The following is an 11,743-nucleotide window of genomic DNA, read 5'->3' as shown; positions in this document are numbered from 1 at the left end:
GGGTCCGAAACCCCTTTTAAGGCCTTCGTGACCTTCCCGTCAGGCGCTGTGTTGTTAGGTATAAACGTACAACACATATGGCACACACACATTTTTTTGGTGCTCAGCCTAATTCACGCTGTCTATCTGTTTTTGTGTTTTTTTATTATTATTTATTCTGGTGTGTTATTTTTTATATAAAAAGTACAAATAAAGAGTGATCTGATTTCAGCAGCATGTCCAACGCCATCTTATTCTGCACGGCTATGAGGAAGTCCAGCTGCTCGGAGAGACCTTCAACAGTGAGAATGGCCAATCTAAGCAGGTTGTAGATGTCATACTCATACCAATTGGAAAAATCTGCAATAATATAACTACCTTATAGAGACCCAAAAGAGAAAAAAGCTGTGTCGCTGCACACGAAGTTGAGTCAACTGCCTACAAACATTTATGGACAGTTAGGGCCGCTTAGTCCTGGGTACATTAAGATAAGGCCTACTGATAGCTGCTCAGGGCGGTACCTGGAAAGACCCACAGTAAAACAAAACTGCAATGCTAATACATTGCAGATTAATTTTATTGAATCACTCAGCAAACCAGGAAGGAAATTCCACTTATGGCTAAGGTGGGGTATGAGGTGTGAACTGATCTGGTTCAATGGAATGCCTTTGTACAAGTAGGCAAACATCTGGGTGTATTTGTGGGGGTGGTGAGGGTGTGGTTTGTACCAACCATGCTAAAGTCTTTTCTTGTTCCTTTAAATTTGGATTCTAAGTGGTCTTGAGCAATAGTTCTGTGGGTTGACAATGAAAACAAACAAATAAAAAAAAAAGAATCAGAAGATGGATTTCCTCACAGCAGTCAACACTGTTTTTGTTAATTACTGTTGCTTTTAAAGCCATCTAAAGTGTTGACATCTAAAAATGAGAAAAGTTTCTTTGAATTTTTAGTAACTAGTTTATTTAAATTCCTACTAGTTTATGCTAAAAGTGAGAGAGTACACGTTAAGTGTACCTTTTATATACCATGTATATATATATATATATATATATTAAACTTGAAATGTTCAATTTATTTAAAATAAATATTCGGCTAGTATATTTCCTACACTATACATACATCATCATTAGTATATACTTTTACTCAAGTTTAATAAATACGATCAACTTTAGGTATACTACTTTTTGCTAAGGGTGCTGCAAGTGCTCAATTTAAGTTATAAGTGAACCATGAGCACAAACAAGTGAACGGTGGTGCTGTGTGGATCTGTCGTGATGGACAACCTAATATAAACAGTAAAAAACATTTCCTACACAACAAAAGTGGAGACAATGTTGTTGTTGAACAACTTCCAAGATAAGGAAAAAAAAGTATCTACAGAGGACAAGTAATCATGCATAAATATTTGGTTAAGTTGTCAAACAGACCCAACCAGTCAATTCATTTGCTTTACCTGAAGGTCACTGTTCATGTTTCAGTTGGAACAGAGCAAACTTGTAATCCGATAGCTTTGTCATGTGATTGTTGTTGTTTCTGTTGTGTTTCTATTTATAGTTTAACATGGTTGTTGTGTTTGCATATTGCCTTCTTCCTAATATTTACCTTGATGAACTAAAGGGCATCAGATGAACTGATTGCATGCAGCTGAATTCAACCATTAGAGGCGGAGTCTCGGGAGAACGATGAACAAAAAGAGGAGACGGAACCAGTTGCTGGGTTGGTGAGCTGCACTTAAACCAGCAACAACCCAGACATGGATTTATAGAAACACGAAAAGAAAACTAAAAATGGCATTTAAAGGCAGATTTTTAAGAAAAAAATTGCTCATTAAATATCAAACAACTTTGGTTTTAAAAAATAAAAGAGAAGAGTTTTACAGCTTTAATCATAGCTTTTACCCAAACAAGATAATCATGAATAAAAAAAAAATAATACTAAATTGGTCTATCTATAAAGTGAAAAGTTCTCATCCTTAGAAAATATTTACTGTCTGTTATTGATCCTGTCAGATTGATTTTTCTGGTTGTGAAACTTTTGCTAATTTTTTTTTGCCCTTTTACTTTTTAGGTTACTGTCTCCCTCATGTCCAACTCTGAATCCAGCCTTTTATGGAGTGATTGTTTTACCCCTCCAAAACCACAGCTCCTCTCTGTCTTTACCATCTCTTTTTCTTCCAATCTGCTGGCATTTGACATTTAGTTTATGCTGACTGAAGGTCGGCTGAGCCCACCAAACAACAGCGGCACTGTCTGAGTGCTCTGTCAAAGCCGTACCCGTTAATCATTTGCCTGAAGAACGCAGGTTCATTTGAGCAAGCCAAGCCAAAGGGCAGCAGGAGCGTACAATCAGCTGCATGTGACTCTGCTCCACATGGGAAACAGGGAACCTGCAAATGTGTAATTAACTGTTGCTATTTAAATCCTGCATTGCCCTAAAGATGAACAGGGTTGTTGGCGTGTTTCCTCCCTGTTTTTATATTAAATCACAGTTTTTGTTAGCTTTCATGTTCAGTAAGAAGTTCCTTCCAATGAAAAAAACTTTTTTTTCCCTTTAAGTGTCTTTTGTAAAATTATTCCCAGTGGTCTGAGAGCAGCAGAAGTTTATCAGAATCTTACCCCTGGGTTGTGGAATTGGAAGTAACTCTACGCTGATATCCCGTCATCCCTTTGATTACACTTTCTTCCCCTAGCTTACAGTCCCTCACAACCCCGAGCTAACATTAGCATAGCCAAAAAAAGGGGAAAAAAATGGCGAGCAATCTCAGATAAATGCACTCTTAGAAAATTAATTATGGATCTATTTTTCTGCAAGTGGATGCATCAGAATTGCAGTGGAGCAGGGAAACTTTGGCATAACATTGCAGTTGGTTTTCTCACAAATCTGAGCTTTTTTTAAACTGCAGGTTTTCATCTCCTCCTGATCCAACACAATTTGACTAAAGTAATACTTAAAAACATAGTTTTAATCTTAAATAATTGAATAAATGCTCACCATCATAAGAAAATGGAAGAACATGTCAAAAATGCGATTTTCATTGACGACAAATAGGCCAACACTAATAACTTTATTATTTGAAATGGTTACTGCATCTGAAGCTAACATTTAGGCTGTAGGAAGAAGTTTGACGATAAAAACAAGGTATATGAACTATAGATTTACTAACGTTTATGGTCAAGGTTGGTCTTGGTGACCCAAGTTTATGCCTTAGATAAAGCTGCAACATCCCTCGTCTGCTGGGAGTCATTTAGGATGCTATAGGATTTTTTTTTTACCATCTTTCCTATTGAGCTTTTTCCTTCTATTCTTTGCCAGACAGGAATGTATTTTGCTATTGCTTTGGTTGATAAGTCATCACTCTTTTGTCTTAAAACGGATGTTGCAGTGTTTCTGTATCTGTTCTTTTCCTGTCCTTTCTGACCCCAACCGTCTCAGCAGACGGTCGCCCTCAAGTCTGGTTCAGCTGGAAGTATTTTCCAATTCTTTTAATGGAGTAGAAGAGTTTCCTTTGAATTCATTTCAGTCATCCATCGCTTACTCAGTACAGGAAATGACACTAAAAACTGTGAAATCTGTTGGTCACTTCTATTAGGCTATTGTTCAAATGAAGCTTTACTGCAGCTTCAATAAAGATGTACTTCACTTCAGGTACGCTGGATTGTTGCTCCACTCTACAAGCCATCATCAACTAGTTCTTGTCTAGTTGTCTTTTGTCTTTGCAGCCAATCACAAACAAATTTTTGCCTTTAAGTTTAAAGTCTCTCTACATTTTAAATGGTTCGACAGCCCTCCTCCACCCTTTTCTCAACATAGAACAAGGCTTAATCATGGTCTGGCCCTTATCCACCATTGACGTCCAGGCTCCAGGTGTTTATTCATCTATGTTTACAGTTTCACAGCCAAAGACTTTGGACTAATTTTTGTTTCTGTGACAAAAAAAATCTTTCCTTGCATTCTTATTCTTATTCTCATCGAAATATGGTTAAAACTTTTTCTGTGGGCGGATTATTCTAACTGAATCATCTTGTGGATCTTGAGTTATTTGCAACAAACTGAATCATAAAAGGTAACTCTAAATATGTCTATTTGTGTATTTATTTTGTACTGCACTCTTGGTTGTACATTGACTATGCATAGAAGTAGCGTGGATCTCCAGTGACTCTTTACAGGACAAAGCAAAAATAGGAGATAGATGGATAAATAATGAAAAACGCAAAGTACTTTTAGTCTTGCTTGACTTTTTGCTTCTTCTGTTCTTTGTGATGTACATTTCTACAGAAATGACATTCGGGAACCCCAAAGCTTCCTAGAATTTAGAAGGTAGCCGCATATATTTTCTCTAAATCTTGCTATTGTGACACTGATCTAAACAATACTTCTGCCGTAAGGTTTGACCATATTTTGGTTGAATGCTGATAACACATTTTCACCTGAATTATTGCAGAATAACCTTTAAGTCTTCCCATCCCATTATTTATTAATGCAAATGATATATTTCATCTATAATTCAGTCTTGTCTGAAATGAAATTATTTCCAGCAGATTGGGGGATTAAGGATAAAGCTTTTCATGAACATGAAGTGAATCAAACATTCACTCAGACAGTAAGCCACTAGAGGGTTAAGAGAAAAGAGCAAACAGGAGGGATGCTGAGCGGTCTTTATGTTGTAAACTGTTATCACAGTCATTACATTATTGTTAGTCATTACTGCCGTTACTTATATTTTATCTGTTAAAGGGATTCATGACCCTGCACTGTCCATTATTCACTTATTTTAGTTGTTCGGATATGGAACTTTATTTATGATAAATGCTTTCCTGGTACATACTGTTTTGCAAAATTTAAAGTTGTCTTCCTTTGAACCAAGTACACTTTACAGGTACACTTTACCTTCAGAACTGCCTTAATCCTTGGTGGTATGGATTCAACAAGGAACTGGAAACATTCCTCTGAGAATTAGGTTTATATTGACATAGGACCACACAGTTGCTGCAGATTTGTCCGCTGCATGTCCATGATACCAATCTCATCAATGGTTCCACCACTTCCCAAAGGTGCTTTATAGGGTTGAGATCTGATGAGTCCAGTGAACTCATCGTCATGTTCAAGAGTCTGATTGGTTGATATTAAAATGTCGAGCAAGTGTATATTATAATGCATTTTATTTCAGTTAAGAAATTGACAAGCACTCAATCAATAAACATTTGTACCATCAGGGCAAACTCACGTGATGGCAACTTAAAATAAATACTTTATAGAGTAAATAATACAGACAGAATATGCGAGACTCAAACCACACGGACAAACAAATTATCCAAATGTCCAAGAGACAAAAAGGTCTGAAAACTCTGAGTCAACCCCGACTCTCCAAAGATAAGAGTTTGTATAAAACAGGTAAGCATTTTTAAAAATACAGAATATTACAAAAAACTTTTTCATTTTCTTGTTTCTTTCAATCACTGTAAAATATCAGCTGGTATTATGACAAGAAATCAGAAACTTTTCCCCCATGTGTGATAGTAAAAAGACAGAATGTGCTTTAGCATTTTTTTTTACATTACTATTCACATACATTATGAATGAAGTGTATCATCAGAGTCCACCGCACTCCTCATAGTGCTGTGACGGAGACAGGTGGATGACACAGGGCTGCCATTCATCATCCCGCTGAAGACTGTCATCGGTGACCATGGTAACCAGACGCCTACATGATGTGCAGAAGTCAGCCTCGAAACACCATCCCGGGCTACGTAAAACAGTACACTTTACCCCGATGTTAAGTCTTTAGAGATGTACTGTGAGTATAATTTACATTTAAGTATATAAAAAAAAGAAAACCTTAAAAACTGTTTTTTTGACAACTTTAAAACAACAATAATAATAAAAAAAACACAAAAATGTCATCAGGATTTCAAGAATACAGGTTTGGGTAAAAGGTGGTTTCACATGCATGTGTTTGTGACCTGCTCACCCTTATAACCCTCAAAAGAAGACATACTGTATAAAAAGGCCACATGGCTTTTCCTTCACTGGTAAATGCGCGTGTACTTCAACTACTGGCCCGTCTGTTTGGCTCACCTGAAAGGGGGCTAAATCTTTTTCTTCCCTTCGGCCTCCCATAAAGCTTAATAAAGCCTTTTAGGATGACTGTGAAGCACTCTGGAGGCCCTTGAGCAACTTTTGACACTCCTCACAAACAAATAAATCTCTTCATTGTGTGACTGACCTGCAAGTTAAATGTTAACAGGGAATGTTTTAAAAGAAAAAGCAGCCTTTACTTTTTTTTAGCTAGTTATTTTTAGCTAGGTTTTAAAAGTTAACAATGTGTATTGTTAGCATATTTGCTAGCTGGTTAGCTTAGCTTATAGCAAAAAGCACAAAGCAGAGTTAGGTTTTATAAATTTACAGCTGCTAGAATGAACAATAACAGCATATTCTGACTGCCTATTCACTTTTTAAACCACTTACAAATTATCCAGCATGGTTACCAGCATTCATATAAAGTTGCGTTTTATCAGACAGCTATTCCAGCTGTGCGTCCATCACTCAAAGGCATTGATTTGTTTGTGTTCGGATAAAATATTGGGAGTAGGACTAACCGGGGACTGCATGTTTGCTAAAGGATCAATGTACTGTGTGAGCATGTAAACTAAAGGCAGTTGGGGTTTGAGCTTGAATCTGCTGCCTCCTAAGATTACCCCGATACAGCGCGTAATCTCTAAACAGCGTCTCTCTTCTAGTCTAAATGCATCTAAGCACCTTACTATTTTTATTTTCGTATATCTCTTCCATAGTCTACATCTGTACTGCAAAAAAACAAAAATAATAACAACAAAAGTAAAACTCTCTAGGCACTGTTTGATTTCCAAGGCTTTTTGTTGCAGATTGTAATAAAAGATCAGCAAACAAATAACAAAAACATAAAAAGAAAAAGACTAGAGAGTGATGGTTCTGCAGACCAAACACTTTCTCTTTTGTGATCCATCTAGGTCCTCCGAGTCGGCTTGCACAGCTTAACAGACTCGCTTCAAGCTCTGTAGTGGAGAGGCTATAAAGGAAAAGAGCATCTAAAGGGTGAATGTTTGTCGAGGTGAAGTGAACCAGTTCTGTCCTTCGACTCATCTTTGTCCATCATCAAACAAAAGTCAGATCTCAACCCATTATTTTTTGGGGAATCTCTATAGAAGCCTTGATGAAGATGCAGTTGTCTCGGATGTAGTTCCTCTTCTTGATTTCCTCGTGGGAGATGAACTTGGGGTACCCGAAGCCCAGGGTGCTCTCGTCCAGCGAGTTTCGGGTGCTGCAGGGCTTCTGAAAGTTCTTCCAGTTGGGGTCGGGGTTGAAGGTCTCTGTGATGTGTTGGGGTTTGGAAAGCGACGGGTCGCTCTGGTCCATGATGGAGAATGTCACCTTGTAGGAGAAGGGCCACTCCAAGAGGTTGTCGTACTCCCCCGGCAGCACGCGGATGTAGACGGACAGGTGGGAGCCTTCGCCGCTCCCGTTGCCGTTCAGGAAAGCCGATACCTGCAGCTTGTAGCCGTAGCGGTGCGTGTAGAAGGGCGGGCTGAAGAACTCGTGGTTGCTTCGAAGCTTCGCCTCCTGGAGTTTCCGGGAGTAGTCGCTTAGTTTCCAGATGAGAACGCCGTCGTGGCTGACGGACAGCTCCTCCATCTCCCTCCTCAGCTCCAGAATCTCCTGCCTCTGGCGGCTCACCAGGTTACACATCATGGTCAGGTGGGACTTGGTGGTGTCCTCAAGGTGGCGGCCAATGGCAAGTTTGGGGCACTGTAAAGACAAATTAGAATATTTTTAATCTATAATCTACAGTTCATAAGATTCAGAAAATCTTTTTTTTTTTTTTTTTAAAGCTACTGTATCTTAATATTTTAAACCTAAAGTTGTTGCCAAACTGGTCCTCATTTAGAAAGAAAAAGCTTCCGTCTGAGAAAGTACATTTTAATGATTAACAAGAATACTTAAAAAAAAATCTTTATTTACTTTAGTTTGTGGTCACAAGATCCACACCTAACTGTCAGTTACAAAAGCTGTTTATCCGGAGGTGGCATTGCCAAAGTCAAGCACCGACACGGAAGAAAAACACACAGAGAAGAAAATCTGGCTAGTCCTGTTTATCCTCTGACTATCACACTAATAAACACCTTGAGATAAATGAGTGAGGACAACAAAATATAATCTAAATGTTTTTAATGTGAAAAAAATAGGAAAAAAAACGTATTCCTGAGGATAAAAAATGTGCAAAAGCAGAGCACATTTTGCATCTGCATACACTTGATTTTTAAAAGATAAATATTAGACTGTTTTGAGGTATCCATTGACAAAGTACATATTACTCACAAAAAAAAGAAAAAATGGGTCAAGATACTTTTATTTGCCAAAATGTCAGGCTGTTGAGCTCATATACAATTATGATAAAAAATAAAAAACATGTGAGCATGGAGACTGTTAAAAATAGCCTTTTCTCAGCTGCTGTGTCTCCATCAGACCATCTGTACATATTAGTCGTTAAGCTTTGCAGATGCTGTAGGTCTAAACTGAGAACTGAGCTGACATAACAGGAGTTGACGCTGGTTTGTTGCGTTTCCTTGAGTGCACACTTCCTCAATTTGAAGTGCGTTTTAAAAATAGTTCTAGAAAAAAATAAAAAAAACACAGTTGGAACAAGGAAGCGCCGCTCCTGTTACCGTACACTCTGAAGTCACGGCATTGGAAAAAGAGGCGAGAGAAATGTACAATATTATTGGGATTCAAAAAAGATTTTAAAAAAGGGATGAACACATATCAGCAGTAAAATTCAGCTTTACCCTGTGTTTGCAGCCAGCATCTTTGAATGGACAGAGGACCAGAGCACTGCCGCAGTTGTCCTTCACGTGGTTCGCCAGATCCTCCCGGGCGATGTTGGGGGTGCCGCACTGGTTTGGGCATTGGACAGGAAAGCGAGGGCAGTGATACTGATGGTTCTGGGGAGGAAAGGGCAGGAGATTTAAATGGGAGGAGTGTATTCAACTCTTGAAATCTAAAAAAAGTACTTGCTATAAAAATACTCCACAGACATTATTGAAATCTGAAAATAGTTTAGTTTTTTCTTCTCTTTTACATGTTCTTATTTCAAATAACAACCTGGGCAGTGGAGAAATACAAAAGTATATAAAAGCACATCACAATTATACATAACAATTATACATAACAATTTACATTGAGAAAACTATTCAGTTAAAAATAATACTGGGAAATGTACAGATAAAAACATTTTTAGTTAAAATGTGCAAGATTCTGTCAGTTCATTCATTAAAAGGTTTTTAAAAGCTGAGATAGATATAAAGGTGCCTAATTTTATTACTTTTTGAAGATCGTTCCAGCCTTTTGCTTTTAGTAGAAGTCTTTCAACAATATATAACTTATACTTGAGGACTAAAAGCAATTAGGAAGAACAATCCTGTTAAAAGAAGTTTTTCATTAGTTATTTAGAAATACAAAACTGTTGAATCAGAGCAAAGCTGCTTCCAGCAGGTGCCTTTGCATTTCAACCCAAATAGTTGTGCAAATACTCAACTGGAACACCATTAAACGCCACGTCAGGGCAGCCACAGAAAGTCTCTGTGCTGGTTCAGTTCTCTGTGGCTGGAAACTGTGACCACATAAGGGAGACACGGCAGCAAACTAGATCATTTTAGGGTCAAAACCAACCTGGATTGTGTCAAAGACGAACTCTTTGCCGCAGTACTTGCAGGGCTGCGTGCGCTTGGGACACTCGGCCATGCCGTGCTGGGACAACAGGCGACGCATCATCCTGGCCCCGCACTTGTTCTCGCAGTAGACGCTCTCCTGAGGACACACGCCCTGGTGGTTCTGGGGCAGAAACAAAGCGTATGGTTATGCGGTCAGTCTCTTGTATGCAAACAGGCTCGTCACAGAAGAAAATAAAAAACTGTTTCACCAGAAGATTGCTATGTAGTGTGGTAGAAACCTACCAAAGCATATTCTCGGTTATTATATCTATAAACATACAGCAAACTTCAACAACTATCAAGATTTAATTAACATACAAAGTCTGATTCAAGGAGCAGATCTTCAGCTCATGGAGTCATGTTCCAGCACCTTTAATAACATTAAATTAGTCCTGGTTAGAAGTGAATTGACTGTGGAGTGAAGGGAGGAGGTGGATTAAATGGTGGTGGACCTGTGTGCAGAAGGGAGAGCAGAGTAAACAGAGGAGGGGCGGTAATGACAGAGAAGTCACAGAAGTGCACGGAGAAACTCCAGCTCCCTTGCTGAGAAAAACACTCCCGAGTATGAAAGTCTGACTCAAAACTCCTGTCCTCCTGCCAGCATGTGTGTTTTTGGAAAACACACGGCGAAGGCGCTGACACGCAGGCATTCCGCTTTCTTACTGGTTTCTACAGAGATGCCCTTTGTGCAGCCATGACTCAGAGGTCGTCACAGCTGGTTGTTTGCAGGAAGCTCCCGCTGGGCTATGACATAAAAAAATAAAAAACAACAGCAAACAGGTTTGGAAACTCTACCTCATAAGCTTCTCCCGTGAACTCGCTGCCGCAGAACTCGCACTTGACCTTGCGCTTGGGGCAGTCGTGCTGCAGGTGGTCGGGCAGGTCTCGGCGCGTCAGCTTGACGGAGCAGCGGTTGGGACACGGTATCACATTGAAGGCGCAGGTGGAGAAGTGCCCCTGAAGGAGACACGGTGACACGTTAGCCCACTCACCCACATGTCAGGCTCCGAGCCAGACGAGGAGGTGGGGGGAGGAGAAGATGGGAGCTTCTCACCTGCAGCTGCTTCATCTGGCCAGTCCAGCGGCAGCCCTCCTCACTGTGAATGCAGCGGATGGGCAAAGACAGGATCTGCTGCTCCAACTCCGGGTCGGGGTAGATCTGCAGAAGGAAGCACAGATGGGAATAAAATACTTTTATTCTGAAAATACTTCTACTTCTAAACAAGGGTGTATTCAGACTGGAAAAGTCAGTTGATCTGGACCAAGTTCGCTTAATTTGGTGCGGATCAAGTCCTAAAGATTGCCTTTGGTCTGTATTTCAAATTAGCGTCAACCAGAGATTTCTGTTTTGGACCACAGCTTGTAAACAAAACCATGTGACCAAAGATCTCTTCAGTCATTGGCCAGGACAACACATTCTCATCCCCAAGGTGTCACATCTTGATGTTTGATGACCCCTCCGCTTCAAAAATTGACATTTTGGGTGACCCAAACTCGTCGTTTTTTGACGTTCTGTTCCCATTAAATCACGGGTCCCCAACCTCTGGGCCATGAACCGGAACCAGCCCAGTACCGGGACGCGGAAGGCACAGGTACCCTAACCCAGTATCGGTTTGGGTCCGGTAACAGGTCCAGTACTGTGTTTTGTACCTCTTTGGGTCCATTCTAGCGTCTGTTACAGCAACCGGTACTGCGCTGGGTTAGGGCTAGGATTTGGGTACCAGTACTGGACGCATCCTGAGAACCACTCGGCGTCTGGTACCACATTTGGTACTGCGTCACAAGGGTTGTGCCCCCTTGATTCTACAAACAGCCGGCATGTCAAAAAACTATGAGTTGGGGACACCAAAAACGTCAATCTTTGTTACAGAGGGGTCCTTAATCAAACATCAATAAGTGACAATTTGGGAATGAGAATGTGTTGTTCTGGCCAATGACTGAAGAGATCTCTGTCATATCTTTTTTTTTTGCTATTTTTTGTGTTGGCCAGGAACTACGAGGTGGGTCAAAAACAATAGAAA

At 39.9% G+C, this 11,743-nt stretch overlaps 1 protein-coding gene across 1 annotated transcript in view; it reads right to left on the bottom strand.

Annotated features, from left to right (window-relative positions):
• Window positions 1–5,121: 5,121 nt before the first annotated feature.
• The window catches only part of traf4a (tnf receptor-associated factor 4a), a 35,528-nt gene continuing 28,906 nt past the window's right edge, over window positions 5,122–11,743 (bottom strand). Inside the window, exons 4-8 of the mRNA XM_024276807.1 lie at window positions 10,777–10,881; window positions 10,518–10,679; window positions 9,682–9,843; window positions 8,799–8,954; window positions 5,122–7,761 (exon numbers count right to left, since the gene is read on the bottom strand). Of these exons, the coding sequence (XP_024132575.1) occupies window positions 7,129–7,761; window positions 8,799–8,954; window positions 9,682–9,843; window positions 10,518–10,679; window positions 10,777–10,881 (1,218 nt within the window). The 3' untranslated portion in view covers window positions 5,122–7,128. The remainder of the gene's footprint in view (window positions 7,762–8,798; window positions 8,955–9,681; window positions 9,844–10,517; window positions 10,680–10,776; window positions 10,882–11,743) is intronic.

This window comes from Oryzias melastigma, linkage group LG13 (assembly GCF_002922805.2).
Source record: "Oryzias melastigma strain HK-1 linkage group LG13, ASM292280v2, whole genome shotgun sequence".
Classification (NCBI taxonomy): Eukaryota; Metazoa; Chordata; class Actinopteri; order Beloniformes; family Adrianichthyidae; genus Oryzias; species Oryzias melastigma.
Note: the sequence above shows the minus strand (reverse complement) of the source record. Positions and strands in the feature narration are given on the sequence as shown.